The sequence below is a fragment of the Lissotriton helveticus genome, chromosome 4_1, assembly GCF_964261635.1.
Source record: "Lissotriton helveticus chromosome 4_1, aLisHel1.1, whole genome shotgun sequence".
Taxonomy (NCBI): Eukaryota; Metazoa; Chordata; class Amphibia; order Caudata; family Salamandridae; genus Lissotriton; species Lissotriton helveticus.
Window position 1 is genome coordinate 1,271,202,526 of NC_136063.1, and position 26,965 is coordinate 1,271,229,490.

The following is a 26,965-nucleotide window of genomic DNA, read 5'->3' on the forward strand; positions in this document are numbered from 1 at the left end:
CCAACGGAGCCAATATGACAACCTCAGGAATTAAAGGCTTTAGGCACACTCTTGACCAAGGTTATGACGGCACGCTGCTGGGTAAGAAGGATTAAACATCAGTCCTTCAACGGTAACTTAATAAGATCCGACGATGGCGAAATGGAGTTGCATGATCACTGACAAAGGGTACCTAGAGAAACCGGTCTCATACATGACAATAGCTACGTTGCAGGTGGGAGACTCGATTTTTGATGCCAAAAATGACTATTTTTGCTTTATCCCACCAGAAATTGCCTCTGCTTCAACAGAAACATTCTCACGATTATTTTTTTCTTAAATCTCCCACTTGCCTTTTCAAAAAATGTTAACATGTATGCGGTCAGCACATTGTGCAAGAGTGTGAATAAGATAGATAGCTTTTTACTAAACTAGTCCAGGTACACTCACTTCCTAATGCTAATTTCCATGCTCTAGCAATACTATTATCTGGCATCATATTCTACTGTAGTCACAGCAATGACAACAGATATCCAGTAACACTGCTTCTGGATTTTAATTTCTTAATACCCATTTGTTCCCTTTCTAAAAAGGGATCCAACTGGGACAAACAGTGTGTGCTCTTTTAACAGCCTTCTATTCACAAAAGACCCCTAGTCGTGGCATTTAAGACAAAGGCGATATACAGGTAAAGTGCATAAATGAAATGATTTAATTTTCCAAAAAGGGTGAGAGATCACTCATTTGCAAATCCACCACAATCTGACAACACACCAAAGCACAAAGACTTCAATGGCTAAAACCAATAAAACAATCTGCATTTTCTCAATGATCTCCTCAGTATTGTGTCTTTAGCTAACTTATCATCCATGGGGCCGGTCAAAGTAGTACATTCCTCAGCCTATACAGGTATTTTAATAAACTCAATCAAAGTGCATTTTATCATCTCTGGGAAACGGGTACAGATTTTAGCACCATAAACATTTCTGTGGCTGACCTCTCATCCTGCAGATTCCCATAGCTCTACACCACAATTCCCAGTCAGACTATTGCAAGAATGTCCCAGCCACATTCAAGCAATAGTCAAAATTACTTAAATTTGTGAAATGTAAAGATAGGGTTGCAACTACCCACTCAGTAGGTCCTTGGTGTGAAGAGCATGAAACTACTGATCCCACACATAAAGCAGAATGCCCAAGATGACAAGTTAGTTCAGGTCATAGACTTCACAACTATCAATTTAGATATGCAGTGATAGCCCTTTAATGCTTCACGGCTGCAGACACAACATTTTCCCTGAGAATCTGTATAGACACCATGCTATTATGAACCACCAAGCTATCCCTGCTACGAATCCCCCCACTGGTCAAGTAGCCCCATTCTGCCACCTATGGTTCTGGGGGCAAGTGGAAAAAACATTCAGGTCAAAAGTCAATTCTGTATCTGCGAGTGGTTGCAGAGTATCTCAAGTGATTGAACGTTGGGGGGCAGTCCTTCTCTCGTCTCACCTAGACAGGCGCTCATCATAAAACATGCTACATGTATGCACGGAGCACTGCTTAAAGAGAATGGGAAGGTCCAAAAACCAGATGCTGGCCGAGTACATTTCCAGAGCCAGAACTCAACCAGATGTGCTGCCAGTCTGGCCACATTATTAAAGTGCAAGCAATGGAGAACTTGGTGATGTGTCCTTATGTAATGTAACTGGTGCTCGTGTAAAATGATTCAATACCTTCAGGTCGAGTTCGAACCATAAATACCTTCAAAAAACCAAAAAGCATTGCAGGGGTAACATCCTGTTCAACAAATTTGCTTTACTCTCTCAAATGAGTCTTCAGGGGAGGGGTGTTCGTTATAAGCCTTTTAGTAATATGCACTTTCATTCCCTTGCAAGCCACTCCAGGAAATCCTCCTTGCAAGCATTCCACATTTCATTTATGGGTATTATTGTCATTTCAGGAAATCTCAATCAGCTAGAGTTCGACATGCACTGGCAGACAAACACATACACTTCCCCTTTTGCCTTCTACTACACTGTAAATCTCCAATCTGATTTTGTGGGGACTCTGATGGCACAATTTAAATATATCCGAACAACAGAATTATTGTTATTCACAAACTCGTAAATTATATTTCAGCAAGCCTTTAAATAGGATGTATATTTAGCTACAAACGAGGAGTCAAACGATGGTTGGGAAAACAAGTGAGATGCACATTCCTAGAACCTCACTTTGCCTCTACCTTGAGCTGAGCTCAGAATCCAACTCAAGGGGTGGGGCAACTGTCACACCTGGCAACCTCGAAATAGTTGCCTTTCATGATTTTTTTGCTTTTATCCCCAACAAAATAACATCACCCTCCTACTTCCTTGGGCATCTTTACAACTAAAAAGATATGTTTCAAACCGGAGTCCTTTGACAGACCTGTTCTTCTGTCTGTTCATGATAGCTAATTCAGGAAAAGTGATGGCAGCCAGATGCAGACTCTTCACACTTCACTGTCCTCATGTTTTGGAGACTTGGAATCAGCAGCACAATATCTGTTGTGAGAACCATCACCTTTCTCCAAGCCTGTGTCAGCACAGAAGACAGAAAATCCCATTTGAAAGGAACCACCGAAAACAGTTCCAGAACATTAGGCAGTGGATCCGAATGCCCACTCTGGAAAATGACTATAAAAGTGGGACCTAAACCACCCCAATTTGTTCCAGTTCCAAGGAAGGGAGTGCTCCCCAGAGTACTCTAAAGTAACAGACTGTCCAGGAGCAGAAACCATGACATCTTGCAGCTACTATTAGGAAACCAACTGGCACCGACCAAGACGTGAAAGGACTAGTGATGCAGCTCACAGTTGAACATACTGAAGAGGATCACCATCACTGCTGTAGCAGGGAGTCTTCCCTCATTACTCAGAGGCTGCAACTGTCCAGGACCAAGCAATCAGGATAGATACACTGTATACCTCATGTTGCTCCTGCAAGGACTGAGGCCGCTCCTGCAGTTCCACTCCACGTCAGGGGATGCCTGCCGCCACAAAACAGGCAAGCACAACAAACCGGTGTGTCTGTAGCTGCATACCTTGACAGAACGAGACCGAGAAAGTATCTTGATCTTTAAAGACCCAGCCTACTGTTAGCTTCTCTGATTTACCAATGAGAACTCTCTTAGCGCACAATCACACTAGCTGGCCTTCAGGTCAATACAGCATGGCTGTGCTTCCCGAACCTGCGCCTGTGGTGTTGTTGCCTATATCTAGCTATCCCCCCTTAAGATTACCATACCTTGGGGAGCCTTAAAGGCATGGCGATGGTAGCACTAGAGGTGGTAGGGGGCCTTGCGGGAACCCATAGTCAGGAATAGTGAACAATGCATTGATCCCCATTAATGGTCTAGTATTTCGTTGGACAAGACAGGAAATTATTGTTTCTGTTGGTTGAGTGTTGAGATTTAATTATCTTCCCCCACTACCTCACTGAGAAGCCATTGATTGCTCTCTCTCGCTATCCTGAGAGTCTCATATGGAATGGATCTACTTGGCCTAGTTTGCGGGACCTACAACAGGATGGACTCTAGGACACCAGAGGCAAATGACCCCAAACACCACAGCTGTAGCCCAGTAATCCCCTGACTGCACTGTGGCCATGAAATGGGGTCTAACACCTTCAGAAGTATGCTTTTTGCCCAGAGCATGCTGGTATTCCATAGTCTTGTATATGTAGAAACAAAGAGTTGATCATCCTCCTGGTGTTCCGTAGTCTTGTATATGTCGAAACTAAGAGCTAGCTTAGGAACCAACCTGTGTAGCCTCTCCTCCTGAGAAGAACACAGGGAGGATGTTGGATTGCATCACATGAAAAGCAGACACCGTCTGACAGAAAAGACACTCAAGTCAGAAATTACGTTTCAGCAAACAAGGCCTACAAGAAGGCTGAATGGAGAATGCCTGCAATTCGCTAACGCTATGCAAGAAGTGAAGACAATCAAAAAAACTGTCTCAGGGTCAAAAGTCTCAAGGTGCAAATGTGCAATAGGCTCAAATGCACACACATCAAAAAGGTAAGGACCAAATAAAGATTCCACTTCGACATAATGAAAGGAGTTTGTGGAGAAGTATATGAAAGGTTATTAAGAAACGCATCACAACCAGAATCTTTAATAAAGAGGGGTAATCAGGCAAACAAAGTGAAAGTCAAAAGGGCCTATAAATAACCCTTAACTGTACTCCCTGTACAACCATGACAGATTAGAGATAAAACAAACAAAATAAATACTCAGATTTGTAAAGCATGGCTTATCACCCGTGAGGGTATCCAGGTGCGGACCATAAGCACGAGGAGATTAAGTGATTTTGCTCAGAACCACAGGATGTGGAGCCGATCCAGAGACTCAAACCTAAATCGCCAGCTCCGAAGTCTGCAGTTCTGGCTGTTACACCACATCCAGAACATCGAACCGTTTGACTTGAAGAGGGTCGAACTGTCTTTCCTCACACACCAGTCGGAAAATATAGACCAGCGACCATAATGAATAGACTACATGGAAGGGCAGTGAGCTGCTACCTCTAAAGGGAGTTGGAAGCCACTCACTTGCTTCCAGTGAATCTCCACACAAGGAGATGTAGCTTTTGAAGGTTCCGGTGCAGGATTCTCCCCTGCTGCAAAGACAGCAGATCCTCCAGCTGAGGGAGCCAAAACGAGTGACACATACACAGTTCCCACGAGTCGGGGCACCAAACCTTTTGAGCCCAATCTGGAGCTAGCAATATGATCTGGGACAATTCTGTGCCAACCTTCCGGACCCATGGGATCAGCAGCAGAGGCAGGAATGCATAAAGGAGGGCAGGGTCCCATTGAAAGAGGAATGAGTCTATTAGAGCGCATTGAGAAGCAAAGTCCAGGTAATCAAAGGCTGTCCTTGAGTGTTGTCTGCAGTACCAAACAGATCAACTGAGGGCAAGACCCACAATGCCCTGAACCACCTGAGCAAATAAGCACCTCTCATTGTCTACAAGGTGGCATCGGAGCTCGTATGCCCTGATGTTCAGAGATCCCACCAGGTGACTAGCTAGCAATTATACCTGTGCAGGCCCAGCCACCCGTATAGCCTCAGAGGTTGCAGACAGATGGTGTCTGACCCCCCTCAGCCCTGCTTGTTGCAGTACCACATGGTGGTTGTGTTGAACTGGAATGACCAACCCTTGATGGAAGGCCAGGCAAATGGCACACTAATCCAGAAGGTTGAACTGGTGGCACCACTACACTGGAGAACAGAGGCTTCTGATCACCACATTATTTAGGTTACCTACCTAGTCAAGAGAAAAAGTGTGCCACTAGCGTGAGTTCTGCATGGAGCAAACAGAACGGCCAGTCGCACATCAGGCTGGCATCTGCTATCGACCTCTGAATGTCTTGGGCTGCCACTTCTGATATGCAAATGGTATCTGAAAGACACCACCAATGTTGGGACTGGTCAAGATTCCATTGCCAAGCTCATTGTGTCAATAGGTATGAGGCACCAGAAGCATGCACAAGGACTGGAGGCCAAGAAGCCTCAGAATCATCCAAGGCAGGAACAAAAACACAAGCCTGAAACGTTTGGATCATTACAGGAATACACCGGACTCACTATGAAAACAGAAAGGTTGTCAAAGTCATAGAGCCCAGAATGGCCTCTAGAAAGGGCATATTCTGCACACACTGAAGATGGGATTTCAGCTCACTTGATGGAGAATCCCCAGGGTGGCAGCAATGAAACAGTCATCTTCAAGTAGTCTGAGGCTGTCTGAAGTGAACTTGTCTTTAGCATGAATGTAGGACAATAATGGCAAAAGAAAAAAATATTTTGCCAAGACCATCAAACTTTTTGGAGACTCTAGCTCGAGCAGCTGTGGGGAAAGTATTGATATTCAACTTGCTTTACAGATGCTCCAGAGTTGGATCTTCCATTAGGAAATATGGGTCCCTTGGGAGTAGACCGGTGGTGCTAAGCAACAGGGCAGCTCACATATGATGCAGAACCCTGTTTCGACCAAGTAGCCATGGGGTCCTCAGCCAGGGCTTCCTTAAGTGGTATTAATTGCTCTGTAGTTGATGGCTCAAGGCACCAAAACTTAAGTTAGTAAGTTCACCTCCGTTTCAACCATCAGCAACTCTAAATCCAAGACTTCCGCGACCCTGTGGACAACCACTGCAAAGGATGCCCTGAACCCAACTCAGTTTCAGTGTCTAAAGGTGTCTAAACTACTATTTTGTTTTAGTTTGAAGTAGAAACCAGAACCAATAAAAGAGAGGAGTAAATTGTTTGCCTCTCATCATCTTCACTCTATGAATCCGCCGCTGAACTGCATTGGAGTCCGAACTGAAAACTGCTTCCACCCTTTTGTAGTATTGCTGCAGAGCCAAGGAAACAATAGAGGAATCATTGAAAGATCAAGCCATTGCTTGATTATTTGACTGAAGAATCAGCAGTTTTACACAGACTATTGTCATTAAGACTTGCAAGTACTTAGGTAAAATAAAGTGAAAGGAGTAAAGGCAACATTGAATGATTAAAAAAATGTGATATCAATTTGGCTCATCACCATGGTCAGTCTCACTCTCTAGAATAGAGATACGTGTCGGGGAAGGGGACAGATGGAGGAGGGAGAGAGTTGCCAAGTGGAATTTTTGAATCGGTCCACTACAACAAATTTGATTATGAACGATGGCATGTTTTGTACGAAGTTAAAATTCAATAAATACTAGTGAAGAAAGAAAAAGATATAGCTTGTACTTTAGTTATCTCATAGTGCGAAAGGCCGAGATCTTGCAGAAGTCTGCTCCAGGTTCGATATCGGAATTGGGCTGAAATCTGGGACAAGTGTCTCTAGAGCAAAGGTTGGTATCAAGGGGGAAACTAGCAGTGGGGCATGCGGCAAAGTGCTGTTAGCTGAGGCCGACGGGGCCAGTTCATACCAGATATCTAACTGGAGGCTTTGGCTTTGTGTGGGCCAAAGGTGCATCAGAGGGATCTGGAATTGTAGCACTGCCCCCGCCCCCCCTGGTGGTCTTGATCTGCTGAGTTGATGGCGGCCATCATATCTTTTAGCTTTTTCTTGAACTTACCCAAGGAGCAGGCTTGTAACTTCGAATGGGACCAGCCCCTGTTCTTATGGACAGCAAACTAAAAATGTTGGCTTCACACTCCGATGGTTTTCTGATGCATCAGGGAGTATTTGTCACAGGTCTTTGTGTCGTGTTTGGGGCGAAGTCACCAAAGGCAGCCATTGTGAGTGTTTATGACTGACATCTGTTTCCTACAGGCATGGCATGCCTTAAGCCATGTAGTTTTAGGTGGCAAGACACCCCTTTTGCACACTATCAAGTAAATAGTTTGACAAAATCAGTAAAAGAAACCTATAAAGTTGGGAGCCAAGCTCTGGTTTAATTTCAAGGGGCATGGTAAAAGAGGAACGGACGCCATTTAGCAGGAGTGGGGCCTACATGTGACTCCATGTCATTGCTGAGGAGGCATGAGACAGCAATGGCAGGAAAAGTTTCCAATTCCATTCTGGTTCTTGGGAATGATTGAAAAGGTTAGGAATCTGCAGCTATCCATCAGAAACAACATTTCATAAATGAGCGAACTCAGTGATCACCTTTATTATATTTCCACTTGTCTAACTGCAGATGCAGTGAGTCATTCAACATTAGCTAATAGAATAAATCACGAGACTGAAGAGTAAAATACGTGACCAGAACATATTTTACTATGTAAAATTTCTATCCAACGGGGTTTTGCCAGTTTAAAAATTATCTATTGTGCTGCAGAATTGTCTTCATTACTTGAAAACAATCCTAACACATCATATGTCGGTACCTTTTATTGAACTAACTACGAATTAAAATGTAATAATGCAAATGTATAATTTCAAAAATACGCTAGAACAGACTTCACACATGGTTTTGCACATAGTCAAGTACAACAGAGCCAACAGCACACACTTGCTTACTAAGATGGTCTCAAAATCACCCATGTAACAACACTGATGCATTGGGTTTTTTTCAATAATGAATTTAATAACACAGGTCAGGAGAAACAATATGGTGCAGGAGCAGCCCTGCAACCTTTGAAAGCTAGAGCTTCATGAGATCAGTGAAAGATAGTTTTATGGAGCGTCTGATTGTGTTGCAGGTGGAAAAGACGTTCTGAATGAATACCTTCTGGGTACCGACCATGTAAACAAATCCCAGTCAATCCCGGACTGTGTAAAATATATGCAAGTAGTTCGGCCCAACACTTAACTAATGTTAACTGAAAGTTCTGGTCTCATAATTAAGGTACAGAACAATCTTGGCATCCAAATCTAGACCCCCCCTACCTAACATCCTACAATTACTGCAATTCGATCACATTCACGTTAAATGTAATCCTTTCGGCTTCCACCAAGATGTTTTACTTCGTACATGATAACAGTCATCATGCTGGGTCTGGAATCATGGGAGTTGTTGCGTGAAACCAGAATAAGTTGCAGTATGTGGGAAATATAGAGGCTTGCCCTGTTACTGGTCATCTCCTATAAATGATACCTGCATGCAACGAGGTAAGGGTAAAACACATTGGTTAACACAAAGATGCATCAGCACTAAAAGCATACATGTTAACTAGGCGTAGCACCTGCTAGGGGAATGCAGTGCTGTGTACATTATTCAAACAGAGGAGCTCCTTACTACGTGCTTTGGTCCAAGCATGGGGTAGGAAAGTGCTATACAAACACTAACACAAAATACTCACTACACCTTGGAGTACTGATTTCAGAGGCCATGAAGCCATCAACAGAGACAGTAAGCATGAATCCAACTTAATGTCATTTCCGCTCCTTGTTCTTTTAGACCCTCTGCAGCAAATAAAAGGCTAGTAGGGGTTGAATGGCAATACAAGAGGTCTTCAGCTTGGAAAACAGTGGATGATGTTACTCCCCGTATCTCTGGCATTTTGATAAATTGACCTCCACAGCGTAGAGGGGCTTACTAGATGAAAACTCTGCAGTAGTATACCCTGTTCATACTGGGGTCCACTATTAAGGACTCTATTGCAAAGACTCAATTACTGATGATGGGGTGCTATAGGGAATTCAATGTTTGATGTGTGTTTTGTGACAAAAAACCCAATAAAACATTTTTTATAAAAAAATGAAAACTCTGCAGTAGTATGTCGAAGTTAACCCCCGCCTCTCATTCATGAAGACCATCGACATAACTATTAGGCAGTGCTTAATTTGAGCCGGTGGTTTCCGGTGCTCGGCACCAGCACTTATTTTTCAGCACCAGGGCCTGTGACAGTCTGCCACAAGGTGGCGCTGTCTGGTTAATTTAAAGATGACCACAACAACAGTTAATTATTAACTCAGTATACATTAAAAAGGAGTATTACCTGCCATCCAAGTCATTCTTATAGCTTTGGGTGCCTGAAATAGTCCGATCCGTCACACTTGTATGAGTGTGAATGTTAGTACTTGTGTTGTTACTATCACGGGGGGCGTTGGCAGGGGCAACCTGTGGTACAAGGTGCAGTGGCCTCCTAAAGAGAGCCCTGGCACTTATATTCTTTTGAAAATAGAGCACCGCTATCAGGGCTTGTACACAATGCAATTTACAAGTTCTTTGCAAAAGCAATACAAACTCCTTGCCATGTATGCATGATATGCGAGAAGAGAACAACTTTCAATTGTCTGCTTTTGATGATAGTCATGCTGACACGTTTTTTGCTCCATCAAACCCTGGAGTGCAATCAGATGAATTTGCTTTTAATAAATTACCATCTTTGCATACATCAGTCAAACCAACAGGACTAAACACCAGCAAACAAGATGCATTATTAATCAAATTGTCACAACCTATTTAGTTAGCTCTTGTTCATACGAGGTACACTTCCTGATGTATCAGGCAAAAGGATCAAATTCAAGATGTAAAAAAAAAAAAAAGGAAAACAATGAACTGGATATAGCACAATGTAGCAAGCTCCTGAAATTCAAGGCACGAAGGTAATGTTCTAAAAAAGGTGATGGGAACTCAATTTGTAAAAACATTCAAGCCAAGGTGTGTCTCCCTACACGCTGCCCAGAAAGTTTTGCAGAAAGACAACAGTTTTGCAGAAAGACAACAGCTTCCTCTCCAGAGGAGGAAGGAAGTAAGAATAAGAAGAGGTTTCAGTTTTTATTGTGCCACATTTGCACGGCCTAAATCTCGACTATTGCCTGCAGGGGACCGCTGCAGGGAAATGAGATTGTTGGAGCAATCCTCTGCCTTGACACGGCTACCCATTAGGCTGAAATGTTAGATGGGAAACTGCAGTTGGACAACGCCGGCAGACAGGACAGGAAAAAAGTAATTTGGCTGAAAATAGTTCACTCAAAAACACGAATTTGATTCAGTGCGAGTTGCATGAAGGCCAATAAGAAATCAATTTAATACAAAAACAGATATGATCATTTGTTATTCTCTACCAGAGAAAGAAACAATGGCGCCAAAACCCGAATACTACCAGCCCCCTCCGCCCCCATTCCTCCACGCGTGTTTACAGCCGGTTTCTTAGATTTATAGGTGAGCACCATATATCTGCAAAGGTTATGATATGCAAGCCCTCCCCTCCCGAAATAGAATGACGTCCCTAGTGGTCACTTCGTCAAATGATTAATTTGCACTATTTTAATTCGGATTATTAAGTCGGTTTGTCTGCATTTTTATGAGCTTGTTGAGTAGAGCACATGCCCTCGAGTTGTGATTCATACGAACAATAATATCAGGCAGAACATTAGGCAAAGGACATGGCAAACACCTCGGCTGCTCTGCCCGGCTATTTCTTAACTGCGGCACTTGGAAACGTAAATGAAAAACCTTAAAGTCTTGATAACTATCTTCTCAAAGTATGTTTTTTGGCATTGTGTTGTCAGTGTAGCAATAGCATATTCTATTGTATCGTAATTGCATTTATATAGCGCTTACTTCCCCTGGGAAGGCGTCAAAGCGCTTTATCATATCACACAGTTTAGCTGCACTCACCACTATTCATAATATTGGGAGTTTGCTACACCACGTCATCACAGGTCCCAATGTCAGCGAATCAGAACAGTTATACCATTTATACCTATTAATTTCAAAACCACAGTTAATAAGACAATGCATGTGTAGTGTCAACAAACACCTCAACTGGATCACATCGATGTCCAAACATTTGACATATTTTTAGGTTTCACCTACAAGACAGCTTCTGCTGTCCGGTTGCATAAGACTTCTTGCGGACTATACCAAAAATGTAAAGTGGGCTTGAAGCTCGCCCATTCCTTCCACTGGTTGGCTTTATGGTCACACCTTTTCTTGCTTCTTAAACAACAGCTTTCCTTCCTCTTCTTGTGTCTCTCTCTCAAATGGAGCATAGCCTCTTCATCAATCTCTTGATGGGCTGACCTGTATAATTCCACTGCTCACCTTTGGGGGAAGTACTGGTTTCTTTTTCAGTAAGCAATCCAAGAAAGCACATGTGTTTTCCAGCTCTCGCCATTGTGTTCTTCTCCCCCGCCAAATACCCCCAATCTCTCTCTTGTGTGCTTCTTCCCCCAGTATGCTCCATGTTGTTCTTTCCCTTGTGTGCTGCGTTTTACTCCGTTAACCTTTCTCTTCCAAGTTGTATTTACCTCTCCCCACACAGCCCCAATACACTTTCACTCAACCCCATTCACTTTCAATCACAACACTCACAAACATACATACACGAACAGAGAAACAATGTATTTATTTAGTTTTTACTTACCTTGCTTCCTTTGCAGCAGAGCAGGAATCAGGAGCTGGGAACTGGAGCCAACAAGCCAACATTGGACACATTTGTTTAGGGAATTACTCAGCTCAGGATAGTACAATTACTATGTTTCCCAACAGCAGGTACTCCTTTGCCCACAATTCGCCACGGTCACTGATATAGAATATGCAAACGACTGATGTCTTTGAGAGGCGATGACAAAGAAAGACCACACTTTGAAAGGTCTAGTGTATTTACCGGTACCACTAGCTGAATCAGTGAATCTCACAAGTGCCATCGCCATGCAAATCTTGGCTGTGTACCAAGGTTAGAAAATTTCTGCAAATCTGGTAAAGAATAATTTCCTCCGTCATGACCAAGTAACGGTGCTTTGCAAAACCTATTTATTTTTCCAATTATTGCCCACATGTTTTTCTGCGTCCCTAAATGACTCCCTCACGGCAAATAACCAGAGGCACTGCACAGACGAAGGGCTCTCTATCAGGCAAGTTAAGTTATATTTTCAGTTGTAGAGATATTTTGTGCTCAATTCACAAAAAGAGGCTTATAAACTAAAAGGACCATCTATCCTTTGGGGGGCTTGTCTGTCTTTTTATGTTCTGGTTTGACAATGCAGCTGTCGTCAGACAATTATATGAGTATCACTAGAGAGGGGCTTCGACTCCACCCAGATGTAGAGATTCAGGAATACATGTTTTAATTGGGCAGAAGTTGTGTGCTTCCACAAAAAAGTGCTCGCCCTCCATATAGTTGTGATCATTTTGTTTATTTACCCAGCTACCTATGATTAAAATATGAACATTTTATGCTTTAGTAAATGAGACCCCAGGTGTCAGGTGTAGCTGGTTTTTGGGCGCATTAAAATTATAAATTGTGAGAGAATACAAATACCTTGGGGTCTGATTTGATTGTTCCCTAAAGTGGCACACGTATTTAGAAGCCCTGAAAGCTAAGGCCTTTACATCGGTATGTGGGTTGAAAAAATGTGACCGGAACTATGGGGAGATGTCCCATAGACCGTTATTAAAGACCTATAGTGCAATGATACCCCTCCCAAGTATTGTATGCGGCGGAAGTTCTCTACCTAAGTGCTAAGAATGGTTGGTATTTAGAGGAAGGGAAGTGTTTAAAATCCCTACTGTCGTTACCAGGCTCAGCAATTATTCAGGCCATCAGAATTGAGTTAGGAATGTTATCTTGGAGTATACAGGCTCAAATGGCCCTGCTAAGGTTCTGGAAACGTCAGGATCTCGGAACAGTACAAAAGGTCTCTCAATGGTGTAGAAATGAGATTCAGCTCAGTAGTTTAAAATGGCCAAGAAGACTAGAAAGAAACTTTACATGGTTTGCGAAAACCTGAATGTGAGAATCTGTCAACACTCACTCCAGATAGGAAATACAAAAAGTACACTCAGTTCCTAATGGCAGAGACGGTCTAAGAGGGTAGATGTGGAATACCTGAGCAAGAAAGAAATCAGTACAATTTATGAGGGCTATCTAGATGAATGAAGCCTGGTACCCATACCTGGGCATGTTGCCTAATTATTGGCTCAGATGCGAAATTTTAAGACTAACAATTGCCATTAACCCTTGGTTGATAAATGAGAAAACAAAAGCAGAAAGGTTTCAGCCCGATGGCAATTGTATATGCACGTTAGGAACTAAATGTGACATCCTGCACATATTAGTAGATTGTGTGGCTGTTTTAACCCAGCGGAAATTATTTTTACGTCCCATTTAAAAAAAAGAATTTTGTATCATGGGACCACGCTGTAGATCTACTCACTGATATGCCCACTCTCGATATTGCAATTACAATTGGAAGATATATGAAGGCTGTAAAAAGTTCTTTTATGGAAAAATTTATTTGAGAATATAGGTGTTAAATGTATTGGGTCAACAGCGATCTTAAAGGATGATCTCTATTATTTTGCACTTATTTATTAATCTAAAGCTTTCCAACTTCTAATTTTTCATTCTATTCATAGTAGGGATGTGCTGATATTGTTTACCATCGCGCCTCCCCTCCCCCAAATGGCAGGAAAGAAAAAATAAAATGACACTCGTTATATTTTTCCTTTCCTGTCGAGTCTTGGGGCGGGGCCTGGTGGTGACAGGCACTGAGGGTGTGGTAGCGCACTCCCATCACTGTGCTTGATGGTTTGGCCGCCTGTCTCAGGCCGGCCAAACCATCATGCGGAGTGACAGCTCTCTCCAACCCAGCAATGCAGCTCGGTTGGGCAGAGCAGGCACAGACTCCCAGACTGTCCTGGATCGCAAATCGAGGGCGCTCAGGCCAATCCTGAAGCTTCTCTCATGGGGTGAAAACAGCTTCAGGATTGGCCACAGGGCATTCTGGCATTCTGTGAGCCTGTGCCTTCCTGAAGAGGAGCAGAAGACGGCTACGGGACGGCTGCACTTAAGTTATTTTTTTTTTTAAATCTCCTGTGACCCCTAGTGTCCCTCTGCCCTCTCCCGACCGCTCACCCTCCACCTCCTCCAGCATAACGGCCGTTCCTGGTAGGAACCGGTTACCCCTATTCAAAATAATATTTGATCACAGTTTTTAAGCAAAGGTGCACATTCTTGTCTTTGTTAAAAAGAATTACAAAATTGATTGCAGGTAACAGTATCGTAGAGCGAACTCGGAGTGTAAGCTACAGGGAATGAAACTTGCAAAAAAGCATGAACAATTATTTTGTTGTGGAATATCAAGGTAATCAAATCAGTCATGTTTATATTTTCAGACAAATGTTGTCCCGTCGTATAACCAATACATTAAGTGTAGGTGGATTCAGTTCGCTGAGCTCAAACCTACTTTTTATGTTTCTCGTGTCTATTATTGGAGAATGTAGATCTTAAATTAACAATTCAGACTTTTCAATCTGCTGGCGTCCATCTCAACTAATTGTCATTGGCTCACTCAATATATACATCTTTGTACACTTAGTCTGTTGCCTTTTTTCATCAGTTTCTAGTTCTATTTTAGCTATGTTTAGTGGCATACATCTTGGCTCTTCAAGCAATAGTTAAAACCTGCCTCTGAAGGGAAAACTTGAAAATAACGGAGCTCGGAACCTACACACCCAAAATCATAAAGGGTGCTAGATTTTCTTTCGTCCTGCGTGTATCATTTAATACTTGACAGAAAAAAAAACAGCTGAGCTAAAGGTGATTAAAGCTGAGTGGGAAGAATAATTTTATGAACAATGCCATTTGACTGTCCTTACCAGGTCCAAATGAGATTTTAAAAAAAGAATGGTCTTATCCCCTTATAGTTCTGCATCTGACCTATGGATCCTTACAAAATAATCAACATGAATAATTTTGTCGCCCAAGATGCCTCTATCAGAAGAATTCCCCAACAATATGCAGATGTAATCCATTATCTTCAAAACCTTTAACGAATTGCTAGTTTATGGCTTTTCCACCACATTGTAAGATTATTTCTGATTCAAAGAAAAGACAAAAACAACGTTCCAAATGTATCTTGTTAATCACTGATATTGATCCCCTCAAAAATGTTTGGTACAAAGTCATTGATTATCTGTTACCTTTCTTTTGGTGTTCCAACGCCATGCTTGCCCAATAAATGTGTGTTTAAATGTTTCTTCATAACAAAGGCCACCCTGAAAAAGAGAATTATTCATTTTAGTTGGATATTTCTGAAACATCTGTTACCATGAATTGAATAAAAGTGTAGAACAAAGTTGTTTACAGTGAGGAAATAGATGACAGAGCTGTATAGACTAATCCATGTTGACCGTGTCTCTTTTTTGATTATGCACACCCTGACACCATTGGGGTTCAACCGAGTGGAAACACCACCATCTCAGGAAAATTACTCTGTTGCTTCCGTGCTCCTACAGGAAAACCTTGACCCAAACCCATGTCATTTCTAGGCTGGTTTATTGTAACTTTACTGGACTGCAGCTGATTCAGAATTAAGCGGCCCCTCTCATTTGAAGGGACAGGTAAGAAAACCAGCATTTCAGTCTTTCTCTCCACCCTTGTTTGGCTGCCTATAAGCAAGCCATGTCTTTTTAAGGCTGCCATCTTAAATTAAATCACTTCTCTTTTTTACATCCCTGTAAGACTCCTTCGCTCTAGCACTCAGCGTTATGTCAACATCCCCTATTTTAATAAAGTCCGCATTAGTTTTTTTAGGGTCATCACCTCTTGAAACTGGAATACCCTCCCTCTAACTATCAGAGAATAAAATATTTGTTACAATTTTGCATACTGCTATTCTCTATGTAAGACTGTCTGCTTGTAATTCTCTGTGTACGTTTGTGGCTTCTTTAGCACCAGCACAACCCATTTCTGGGGTATTTAAGCGCTTTAGAAAAAATACAAATAAACCAATCAATGTCTCTGAGTTTCTAAGAAGAATAACACTGTGGCAGAAAGTATTAATCGATCAAAGACAAAACAGTAGCACTTTTGAATCTCAATGATCGACCTCTGGAACTAATAAGGAGTCCTCAAGTGAAGCTCTAGCGCACATTCCAAATCATAACAAGATTGATTAAACAATAAAGCAATGTCGGTCTTGCAGAAGACAGTAGCAGTAGTTTTGGCCATGTGAAGAATTGAGTTACTCTGATAGTATTAGAAAAATGCAATACTTAGGACAATTTTAAACCGTACACAATCTAATAAAGTCAGATGAAGAGCTTGGGCGTTTGCATACAAATCTGTTTGTGGCGTCACCCAAGTTTAAAAGACTGTGTCTCCCATTCCTTGATCTTACTCCTACTTGTGCAATATTGTTTGTAGCTTGATTAATCTGTCTACTTCTACATTTTGTTGCCCTCAGAGGTGTATCACTATTAGAAAAGTCCTCCACTAGACTGCTCATCTCCAGAAGTCTTTTGGTAGCCTGGATAGAACACATGATTTTGTGCCCCTCCCCGTTTGTTCAGAACATTGCAGTTGTGTTGTCTGTTTGAATTCGTACCACTTTACCTGAGATTTCCTTGCAGAAATCTTTCAGTGCTAGGAAAACTGCCCAACACATTTATGTGTGTTGCCACCCCTTGTGGTGTTCAGGACCCCGTGATCTTTAAGTTTCTAGTTACACCCCACCTGATGTGGGATAAATCTGTGGTGGTGGTCACTGTGGAGATTGGTTGTTTAAATGGCCTGCCGTTTGTTATGCTTTGTAATGCCCACCTCTGTCTCTGTCTCTCTCTCTCTCTCTCTCTCCAACTTCTTTGAAACATTCACTCGATCTTCCCTGTCCCCTAATTTCTGTGACCCTTGACATTGCAACCATCCTTGAGCGGTTCTCATGTGTAACATGGTGAAGGGAATCAAAGGGAAGCGTAAAGCAATCACAGTTATGGTCAGATATTGTGGTGTCTGCCATGTTCTTTGAGAACTATAGCAGATAAACTACTTTCATTATCTGATCTTCGGTGCTCTGGCATGGACTCAAAAAGTTTGCCTTTACCAGCCAATCGCTATGCAGGGGTAAACATAATTTTGCAATCTCATGACAAATTACTCAAACAGGGCTCCGAGGGCACAACTCCAGTATGAGAAAGCGGGTCGGCAATTAAACAAACAGATGACTGCAAGTAGACGATAATGATATGACTCTTTTAAAAATCTGTGACTCTTTGTCAAGCCAGAAAAGTAACCATGAAGTATTATATTCAAAACAGTTTTATTCTTTTGTATTTTCTGTAACATATTGTGACGTTTTTTATTAACTTATACCAAAACAAAAGAATTATATGGGTAAACAAATATCCTCTCCCTTTGTCAGCGTGCAACCACCACTGTGACGCGTTTTGTGAACACTCGTGACACTAATCTTATCCCTAATGGTAAAACCTTTCACTGGTAATGAGTGTGCCCTATCACAAATTGAGATACTTCTATAGGTAGACGTCTTTGAGATTGGTAGTCACCATATAGTTTCCCTTCTGCAAAAGTGGGATGACTTCCTGTATGGTGGTTATTTTGATTTCTGCAGCTGGAAGAATTTGTTTTGGATCCTTAAGCCCAATAATGGTCTCAAGTTCCATCTTGGGGATGAGGACATAAACTGGGCAAACTCACGAACTTTGTTCCTCTCTCAGTACTTCTTCTATTGTCCCCTGGCTTTTAGCTCTATTGTTTTGCAGGCTCTTTTCTTTTGGTGTGTTTGGCAGTATTTTCTCTAGTTTGATGTAATATTCATGTTTTATAATCTGTAAAAAACTATTTGTGAGAGTTTATTTTTCTTCATTATTAGAGGAACTCTACTAGTCTGCCCCAACCGGTGTTACGACGTCCTGATTGGGAGTCATATACTTGGGATGAAAGATCCTCTTTGGACTGGCTCTTGCCTTGTGCTCTGACCCAAAAGAAGGATCCCTCCCATTGTGAGCTTCTCATTGATCACTTAACCCATGAGTGGTCTGGATTTGTTGGAGCATTTGTTGGAGCTCAGGCTTCCCCGCTGGTTTATGGATGATGTGTCTCTTTTGAAGGAGCCTGTGGCTAGGAGTTCTCCCATTGCCTTAGTGATGCCATTATGCTTTTTGATCTGTCGTAAGGATTCATCCACCGATGGTCCAAAGAGGTTCTTCCTTGTGAAGGCATACTGATTATTAATGCATGGAGTTCATGCTTGAAACTTGAAACCCTGAGCCAAGAATGTTGTCTTAGTAAGGCACCAGTGCGCAGCTATCTACTGGCCATTTCTGCAGCATCTAGGGAATACTTCAGGCATTTACTTGCAATAGGTTTGCCTTCTTGCATGGCAGAGTTTGCTCGCTTTTAATATTGTTCAGCACATGATGCATGAGATCTTCAATTTTGTCCCCTTTCTGTTGACCTTATATGCTGAGCAGGGCATTTCATTTGGCAATATACTACTGGGTGGCTCCTGACCTTTCCATTGTTTACGTTCTGCCTGCAGCCTTTTGCTCCCTTGTCCATGACGGTTCTGTAGATGCAGGTGCGTTCGCTCTCCTATTGGCTGTAGACACAATTAAAGAGTACACAGCTGTGTTACCTTATGTATATTGGGTTCTTGCTTGAAGGAATGTATTTTGTTTGTAGCATTCAGATCACTGCCTAGTGTGTCTAGTAGGACACAACCCTCCGCCTGTTTTTTCACGAGCAGCAGCCCTCTTGATCACTGCATTATAAAATGAGAAGTTATCTGGAGTTGACTATCTTGATTGGTAGAAATAGAGTTCCTTCTAGGGAGAATCAGCTTCTAGATCCTGCTAGATGTCTTCCTCCCCATGTGAGCTTTCCTCCATTATGGGTTGCTCATACGCCTCATAAATGTGCTGCTATCGGCTCCAGTATTAGTGAGAGTTATAGGTCTGAGGGTGTTTCCTCCTTGGTTCTCTTCTATCTTGTTTCTGAGGGTATCCTGTAAGTTTCTAATTAGTGAACTGTTTTTCTTCTGCGGCAATGCTGCGATTTCAGCTTCTAGCTGCTGCTTTTTCCTCTCAAAATCAATTGCTTGTTGTCTAGCGCTTATCGCTAAGCTGCGTTTCCTCTTCACTGTCATTGGTTTGTCCTTTTTGTGTTCTTTTTCCTTCTTCCTATCGTGATCCTCTTTCGGCACTGAAGATGGAGAACAATGGTTTGTTTCCACTGGTGTCTTTTGATTTAACCAAGGGGGCACTTTGAAGCTCCGTCGACTGTGGAATGTTTCTATGTGGAAGTCTGTGTCATCGAGTCTGAAGTTTTTGGCTAAGGACCGCTGCAACTATGTATAGGCACTGAATTCTGTGCGTTATGGGTCTTATTTACAAAATGTGGCAATAATTTAACAAAATCCTATTAATGTATGACTTAATACAATGTTATTCTGTTGTGAAATGACACATTCAGCCATTCACTGGGACAGATACAGAAGACCATAGATGTAGATTTTTCAGTGAGACACTAAGGTTTTCCTGACCCTCATATAAAATATCAGCACTTCTACTAGAAGGACAGAGGATGTTGCTTCCATTGTGAAACAGACAAAGAGTGCAGTGTAACTCATGGTGCACAGGCTCATGCTTCGTATGTACTCAACTGACCGAGAGTAAAAATGTGAGCTGAATCAGAAGGAAGTTTGTGAAAAATGTGTTTCCCTGGAGAGGTGCTGGGAACATTGGGAAGGGTCTTGTGAGCAAGAAACAAAGCCCTTGTTAGACTGTCCACGTTCTTACTAGGTCTTAATGCTAATACAGAATAATTTCCGTAGTGTGAACTCAGGACTTCAAAATTCCTCTTTTGAAGGGAGAGGCTGCTTGAAATACCTGAGGTGATTTAAGTGGTCACAGTTACCTACTGATTGCATCTTTTTATGGTAACTAACGCATAAAAGAAAAGGGCGTTCTTACCGGAAATTTACAACAAACCCAAAGAGCCCACCTTCAAAAACAAATTGCCTGGACGTGTCAGATACCTTGGCATCTTAATGGACATCTTCCACAGATAAAGCTGAAAGACCGCATACACGAAAGTTACTGGGCAGAAGGTGTGAAATGGTTATCCACAAGTGTTACTGTTTGGGGTATTACAAAAGGGGATGATGGACGGAGCGTTTGAGCAAATCAAACCCTCACCCCCAGTCAACTGATCTGGGTTTAATCCATCACCATTCTTTAGCCCACTCAGCCACCCCAGTTCAGACATGGCCATATGCAAATCAGTCTGACCCTGTGCCTCATGGGAACAGTCCAGCCCGAACTGCCAAGCCATGTCTTCCCTGGACCGGAAACAAGCATCCTGGGACCGGTTTCGGATTAATAATCCTCATCAGCCAGGCTATCTTGAATCCAGTGCCCAAGTGAGCAAGGGACTCACGTCTGAGCATACCCTGCCACACTTATGGCGGCCAAAAGCGGTACAAAAGGGGGTGGTAATGGACGGAGCATCTGAACCAATCAAACACTCACACCCAGTCAAAATATCTGGGTTTAATCCATCACCATTCTTTAGCCCACTCAGCCACCCCAGTTCAGACATGGCCATATGCAAATCAGTCTGACCCTGTGCCTCATGGGAACAGTACAGCCCAAACTGCCAAGCCATGTCTTCCCTGGACCGGAAACACGCATCCTGGGACCGGTTTCGGATTAATAATCCTCATCAGCCAGGCTATCTTGAATCCAGTGGCCAAGTGAGCAAGGGACTCACGTCTGAGCATACCCTGCCACACTTAGGGCGAACAAAGCGATACAAAAGGGGATGATGGACGGAGCGTTTGAGCAAATCAAACACTCACCCCCAGTCAACTGATCCGGGTTTAATCCATCACCATTCTTTAGCCCACTCAGCCACCCCAGTTCAGACATGGCCATATGCAAATCAGTCTGACCCTGTGCCTCATGGGAACAGTCCAGCCCGAACTGCCAAGCCATGTCTTCCCTGGACAGGAAACGAGCATCCTGGGACCGGTTTCGGATTAATAATCCTCATCAGCCAGGCTATCTTGAATCCAGTGGCCAAGTGAGCAAGCATGCTCCGTCCATCACCACCCCCTTTTGTACCGCTTTTGGCCGCCATAAGTGTAGCAGGGTATGCTCAGACGTGAGTCCCTTGCTCACTTTGCCACTGGATTCAAGCAAGCCGGGCTGAAGACGGCTGGAATGCCAGAAACCGGTCCTCGGAAGCTTGTTTCCGGTCCAGGGAAGACATGGCTTGGCAGTTCGGGCTGGACTGTTCCCATGAGGCACAGGGTCAGACTGATTTGCATATAGCCATGTCTGAACTGGGGTGGCAGAGTGGGCTAAAGAACAGTGAAGGATTAAACCCAGATCTTTTGACTGGGTGTGAGTGTTTAATTGATTCAGATGCTCCGTCCATCACCACCCCCTTTTGTACCACTGTTTGGGGTATTGTCACATTATTTATTAATAGGCTTCTGGACATTTTACCATTACAATTGGGGGTGGGGTCGCACACTACTCACACACCAGCGGGATCGCCCCTAAGGACTGTGGTAAGTGTAGTTCCCCACCCCCAATTGTAATGGACATTTTACCAGGTTTCTGCAAAAGTGTATGTATCATACCAACCCACTGTACAGACCCTGTGGGTGGCCACGAAATTTGTGCAAACCTTGTGCCCTATTATTAGTTTGCGAGCATGGGACAATGGTCGTATTCTAACGGTGAAAGGTGCTCCGACATCTCTATGTAAAATAAACCTTACATGCTGAATATCATACGTTACCAAGCACACCATTACCACTTGAAATTTTAAACGTGTTTTTTAAAACATGTTGTACCTGCGTTGGTTTAGCACGAAATAAAATGCTGGGATGTATTGAATATAGAAGGGAATCATATACATATATATATCTTTTTTAACCCCTCTCTACACTCCCATAGTGCAAAAAAAACCTTACTACTCCTAACCCGTCCCTTATATCTAAAAATCACTTACTGGCCCCTATTAATCCCTTACACCTAAAAACCACTTACTACCTCCTTTAGCCCTAGCCATCCCCGAGCCCTATAAACCCTTGCTAAGCTTTACTCCTATTCATACCTTAAGGTTACACCGTCTCTGAACCCTAAAAATATATTACCCCTTTACTCTTACCCATCCCTTAAACCTAAAAACGTATTACTATCACCGCCCCTTACCTCTAACCATGCCTTATCCCTAAAACCCCTTTACTAGCTCTTTTACCCCAACCCTCCGTTCCCCCTAAAGCCCCCTTACCATCCTTTACCCCTACCCATTCCTTAAATTTGAAAACTCCTTTGCCACACTTTACTCCTACCCATCCCTTAGACCTAATAAAACCCCTTACTACCCTTTATCCCATCAATCCCTGAATAAACACACACTACTGAATACAAATACACACATGTATGTGTGTGTGTATATTTAGCGAGAGGGACATATATGTATGTATGTATATGCGTGTGTGTATAAGTGTTTGTGTGTACCATAGATTAAAAAAAATAACTTAGCTGTGTTGTAAAGTATTGTTTTGTAAAAGTACCTTTAAAATAACGTCTGTGGTACTTACCTGCATAGTAAACACTTAGTGGTAATGGTGCTGCGTGGTAAAAGATGTGTTGTAAATGTGACATACCTTACATGTTATTTTACAGTGCTGTGAAACCCTCCTGGCTTAAGTCAAGTCTACATAAAATAATTGCGAATAAAATAAAATGTGAAATAAAAAGACCTCATTGAGAATCCCTGAAGCCAAGAATTATAATTTGTTGTACTCGTGACCTCATCATTTAATTTCGGCATGGCAGAGGTAAAGGTATTGCCTATGGAGCAAACGTTAACATTTTTCTGTCAATATATATCAGGGTCTGCACTATATTCCACACTTTGTCGTCCGTCTGTCTATCTGCCTAGTGATATATCTACTTATCTGTAGCTATTTCTGTCCACTAACATTTAAGTCCACATACAGGCTACTTTCTCTCCAAGGGAGCAACAGCCAGAAATGACACTTTTTCGTAACTCTCATTTATGGTAGCCAAAGCATGGGGGCCAGACTGTCACAGGGGAAGTGTCCACATCCAGAGTCTGAACATTCGCCACCTACCATGTTGGCATGGAGGGCGATAACAACCAGCAAGTACTAGTTGTTTGACGGATTAACAAGAATGGTGGGACTACGTTGGTTGCACTCATCAGCAAAGTGTAATTACACTCACCAAGCAGGACGCCATTAGCAAAGCTCATCAACTTGGCAGCTCCCACAGCAGCACAGGGGCTGTGCAAATAATTAATCAGCTAATAACTTTAACATTTCAATTTGCACTCAGATAGACCAATTAGGTGCACCGTGCACACCTCGGCATCCAAACACTTGTGTATTTGCTTAGTGACGTCCCCAAGGAAACACAATCATGTGAGAAAGGCTGGAATGCCAGATCAGGGTTGGTCTCAGCAAGAATCAGAGCCCCACAACGAGACCTTCTTGAGAAACTCAGGTACTCAGCTTTGAGACAGATCACAGCTAAAAAAGAATCATTAACTTTCACGCACAAGTAAAAATGAATATACCTTATTAAACAAACTAAACATGAAGGAGATATGACACTGTACAAATGTGTTACTTCAATGCTAAAGTTTGCCAACAGAAAACTGAACAATTGACAATACTGTTCTTTTTAGTTCTTCTCTTTCAACTGCACATTTGAATTAAGTTTGAAGCAATGTTTTTTTTTATTTGTTGAGCCATAAGATTTTCAAATTTAAAAAAACATCTCTCCAAACTTAAGGCAATTAGAAAAACTAAATGTCTATGGTTGTTGTATAACTTGTAATTAATATTCAATTGTAAATAAGGTGTGTTAGTGGTGTATGTGGATGTCAAGTGGTTGAATGTTCGATTTGTTGAATGACTGTGAGTAATGAATGATTGTGAATGCGTATAATTCAATGTTTTATCAAATTGTTGTTGTATTTGTATTGTAGGTGTTGATAATGTAAATTTGGTGAAATTTAACCAACAAATGTATTCAAAGTAAAAATAAATCAAGTGATAAATTCAGAGTGAAGTGTAAGTCTCACATCCACGTTGAGTTTAATTAAAATGTGCAGTTGAAAGAGAAGGACTGAAAAGAACAGTATTGGCAATTGTTCAGTTTTCTATTGGTCAGTGGCTTGGCCTTACTGTTGGGAGCCCAAACCCAGTGGTGCTTTTTTGTAAAGTTTGCCAACAGGCACAATGCCTCTAACTTTTTGTCAATTCTCCTCAAATATCCCACCAATAACGCGTTCCGGGTAAATATTGCACTCACACATGCTCCAAAGAGACATGGTAAGCTTTTTTGTGCATTACCTAATCTTAATAAATCACAAAATCGAAGTGCAAGACGCACGCTCTGCACAGCTTGTGTTCCATTGACATAAACAGAATATCAACTCCGGCGGGGAAAGGTATTTCTTGGAATTATGCATGATTATGCCTCATGCTAAACACGCTGCACATTTCCTTAATATTCTCTTGGTGAAATATGCCTGACTGTAGATAGGAATGCAGACAGAACTTATCAAGAGGCAGTCCTTTCTCTCTGTGATGGCAGTAAAACATCAATATAATTATGGCACGCCATTGCTTCCCACAATTTAGATATCAGTCTGAAGCTTCTAACTAAAATGGCTCGCCTAATAAGCAACAATGTGGCCGCTTTAAGTTTCAGTGTGAAAAGGGCTTGCAAACATTTCTGTTAATTATGTATTACAGCTGTCCTTCATAAACTTAATTACTAATCGCTGAAAGGCATTCGGGTTCTATTTGCATATGTACATGAAAGGCATGACATATGCAAAAATATGATTTTAATTAGCATGCGATGATATGAAAGCCTACAAATCAAACTGGCAGGTTATTGGGGCTTTAGTGTTATACATAGAATGCATCCAGACATGTGTGCTGTGCTCTAACGGACAATGGAGAAACTGCACAACCTTACAACATTAGCAATATTCAATTCACGAAAAGGAACCCTGCGCGCTGACTTAGATCAATCCTTTATTAAAACAACTGTGATTTTAATGCCTGTCTACGCACAAAAGAACAAGGTATGGCGAACAACTGAACATCAGTCTGCAGAATCTTAATGTACGATTTCTCCGTAGGGTTTAATCATTATTTCAGACGTGCTTAAAGAAAAAAAAGCACGCTAGAAATACTGTGCGAGATATAATTTTTAAACTATAGGTGAATTGTTAATTTTTTGACCATACATTAACATACATTTAATTTCTTTTTTTAAATAAAACACGTGTTTGTCTGCAGGATACGTTGCAAAACAGGCCCCTTTCTGTTAAATATTTAAATGCAGAAATAATTCACGAAAAGGTGAGCCACACAATTTAGTATGCTTTAACCATTCAGATTCAAGAGGATGCAGTGTTGGCACATATATGAAATAACTACATGATCACGCTGCTTTGTCATTAAAATTCCTAGGGCATACTGAAGGTTTAACAACCACTTACGTGCCCCTTTGCCTCTTGGAGTGATTACAGTAGGGTATAGGCACTTGTGTGGATTAAATCTAATTACCATTATCCCTGGAGTGCTCAGTTTGTATCCTGTCTAACATTATGTTTATTCATTGCATGCCTTCTGAACGGCCTATATCCATGGATAATGACTGGCCCTCTAGGTTGGGCATCCCAAGTCTCAGATGAAGGTGTACTGGGAAGGTGGAAGGTCATTAAACTCAGGAAAAGGAGCTATATAGAACTGTACTGTCATTGTACACTATAAAATGGTGTATAACTGTTGCCATTTTCGAAAGAATGTAGTTTGACAATCATTTTTAAAAACACTATATTTGAAAATGTTTTATTTTTAAGATTTGCTACTTTATAATAACCTGAAAACGCATTTATTATACGCTGAACACAAGGATGAATGCTTGGTTTTGGTCATTTGTCTAGAAGTGTGAACCAGGCCCAGAAGGTCGGCATTGGAGAGGGCGAGCTGTTAGCTGTGCCAAGATCAGTTAGAAGTAGAATACAGGAAATACGAAAGGGGAAGACTCCAATGAAAACACACTATGACCATATCGTAGTTGTGCAGTGTAACTGATGGACTATCGTTACTAGCATTATTGAGGTGGTAAACAGTGCGCACTAAGAGTTATTCAAGAGTAACAAATCTGACTTGCTCCAGTTGCGTACTCGATGAGTGGCACAAAGGTAGAACAAAAATGGTTCTAATAGCAGAGGGAGACTGTAAGATAGTTAAATGAGGGAGGGGCTTGTCTACAGGATATAAGACTCTGAATGAAGTATGTATCAAGGGAGAGTTAGATGGTAGGACAGGAAGAGGCTCATGCATTTCCATACACCAAATATGCACCATAAACCCATTTATTTTCCATTGGAGATTAATCCTGCAAAAAAGCAAGTACCTTGTGAGGGACGTAGTAGGAATGGTCCTGCTCCATTCCATGGTTAAACAGGCATCATATATTATTGTGTTCCACCTTTCACTACAGTTCAATCCTGCAGGGAAACAATATGGGCAGTGGGTGCTGTTGGGAGAGAGTGAGATGTTCGCTGCATTGAGATCAGCTAAAAGTAGAGTAAGCAGAAAAAAGGAGGAGAAAGGGCATAGAATTTAGATAAAGGCTCGATAGGCATGGATAAAGAAAGGGAACCAGGGAGGTAGAAGAAAGTCAGTAATCAGAAACAGGAGCTTGGGGACCAAGGTAAACAGAAACACATTTTCAGGCATCTGTGCTTCT

The 26,965-nt window shown here is 42.0% G+C and overlaps 1 protein-coding gene across 2 annotated transcripts in view; it reads right to left on the bottom strand.

Moving 5' to 3' along the window:
• The window catches only part of ZNF407 (zinc finger protein 407), a 1,826,025-nt gene that overhangs the window by 1,074,957 nt on the left and 724,103 nt on the right, over positions 1-26,965 (bottom strand). For both annotated transcript variants that reach the window (XM_078687829.1, XM_078687830.1), the window contains exon 5: positions 15,326-15,400. In XM_078687829.1, coding sequence (XP_078543955.1) covers positions 15,326-15,400 — 75 coding nt within the window. The remainder of the gene's footprint in view (positions 1-15,325; positions 15,401-26,965) is intronic.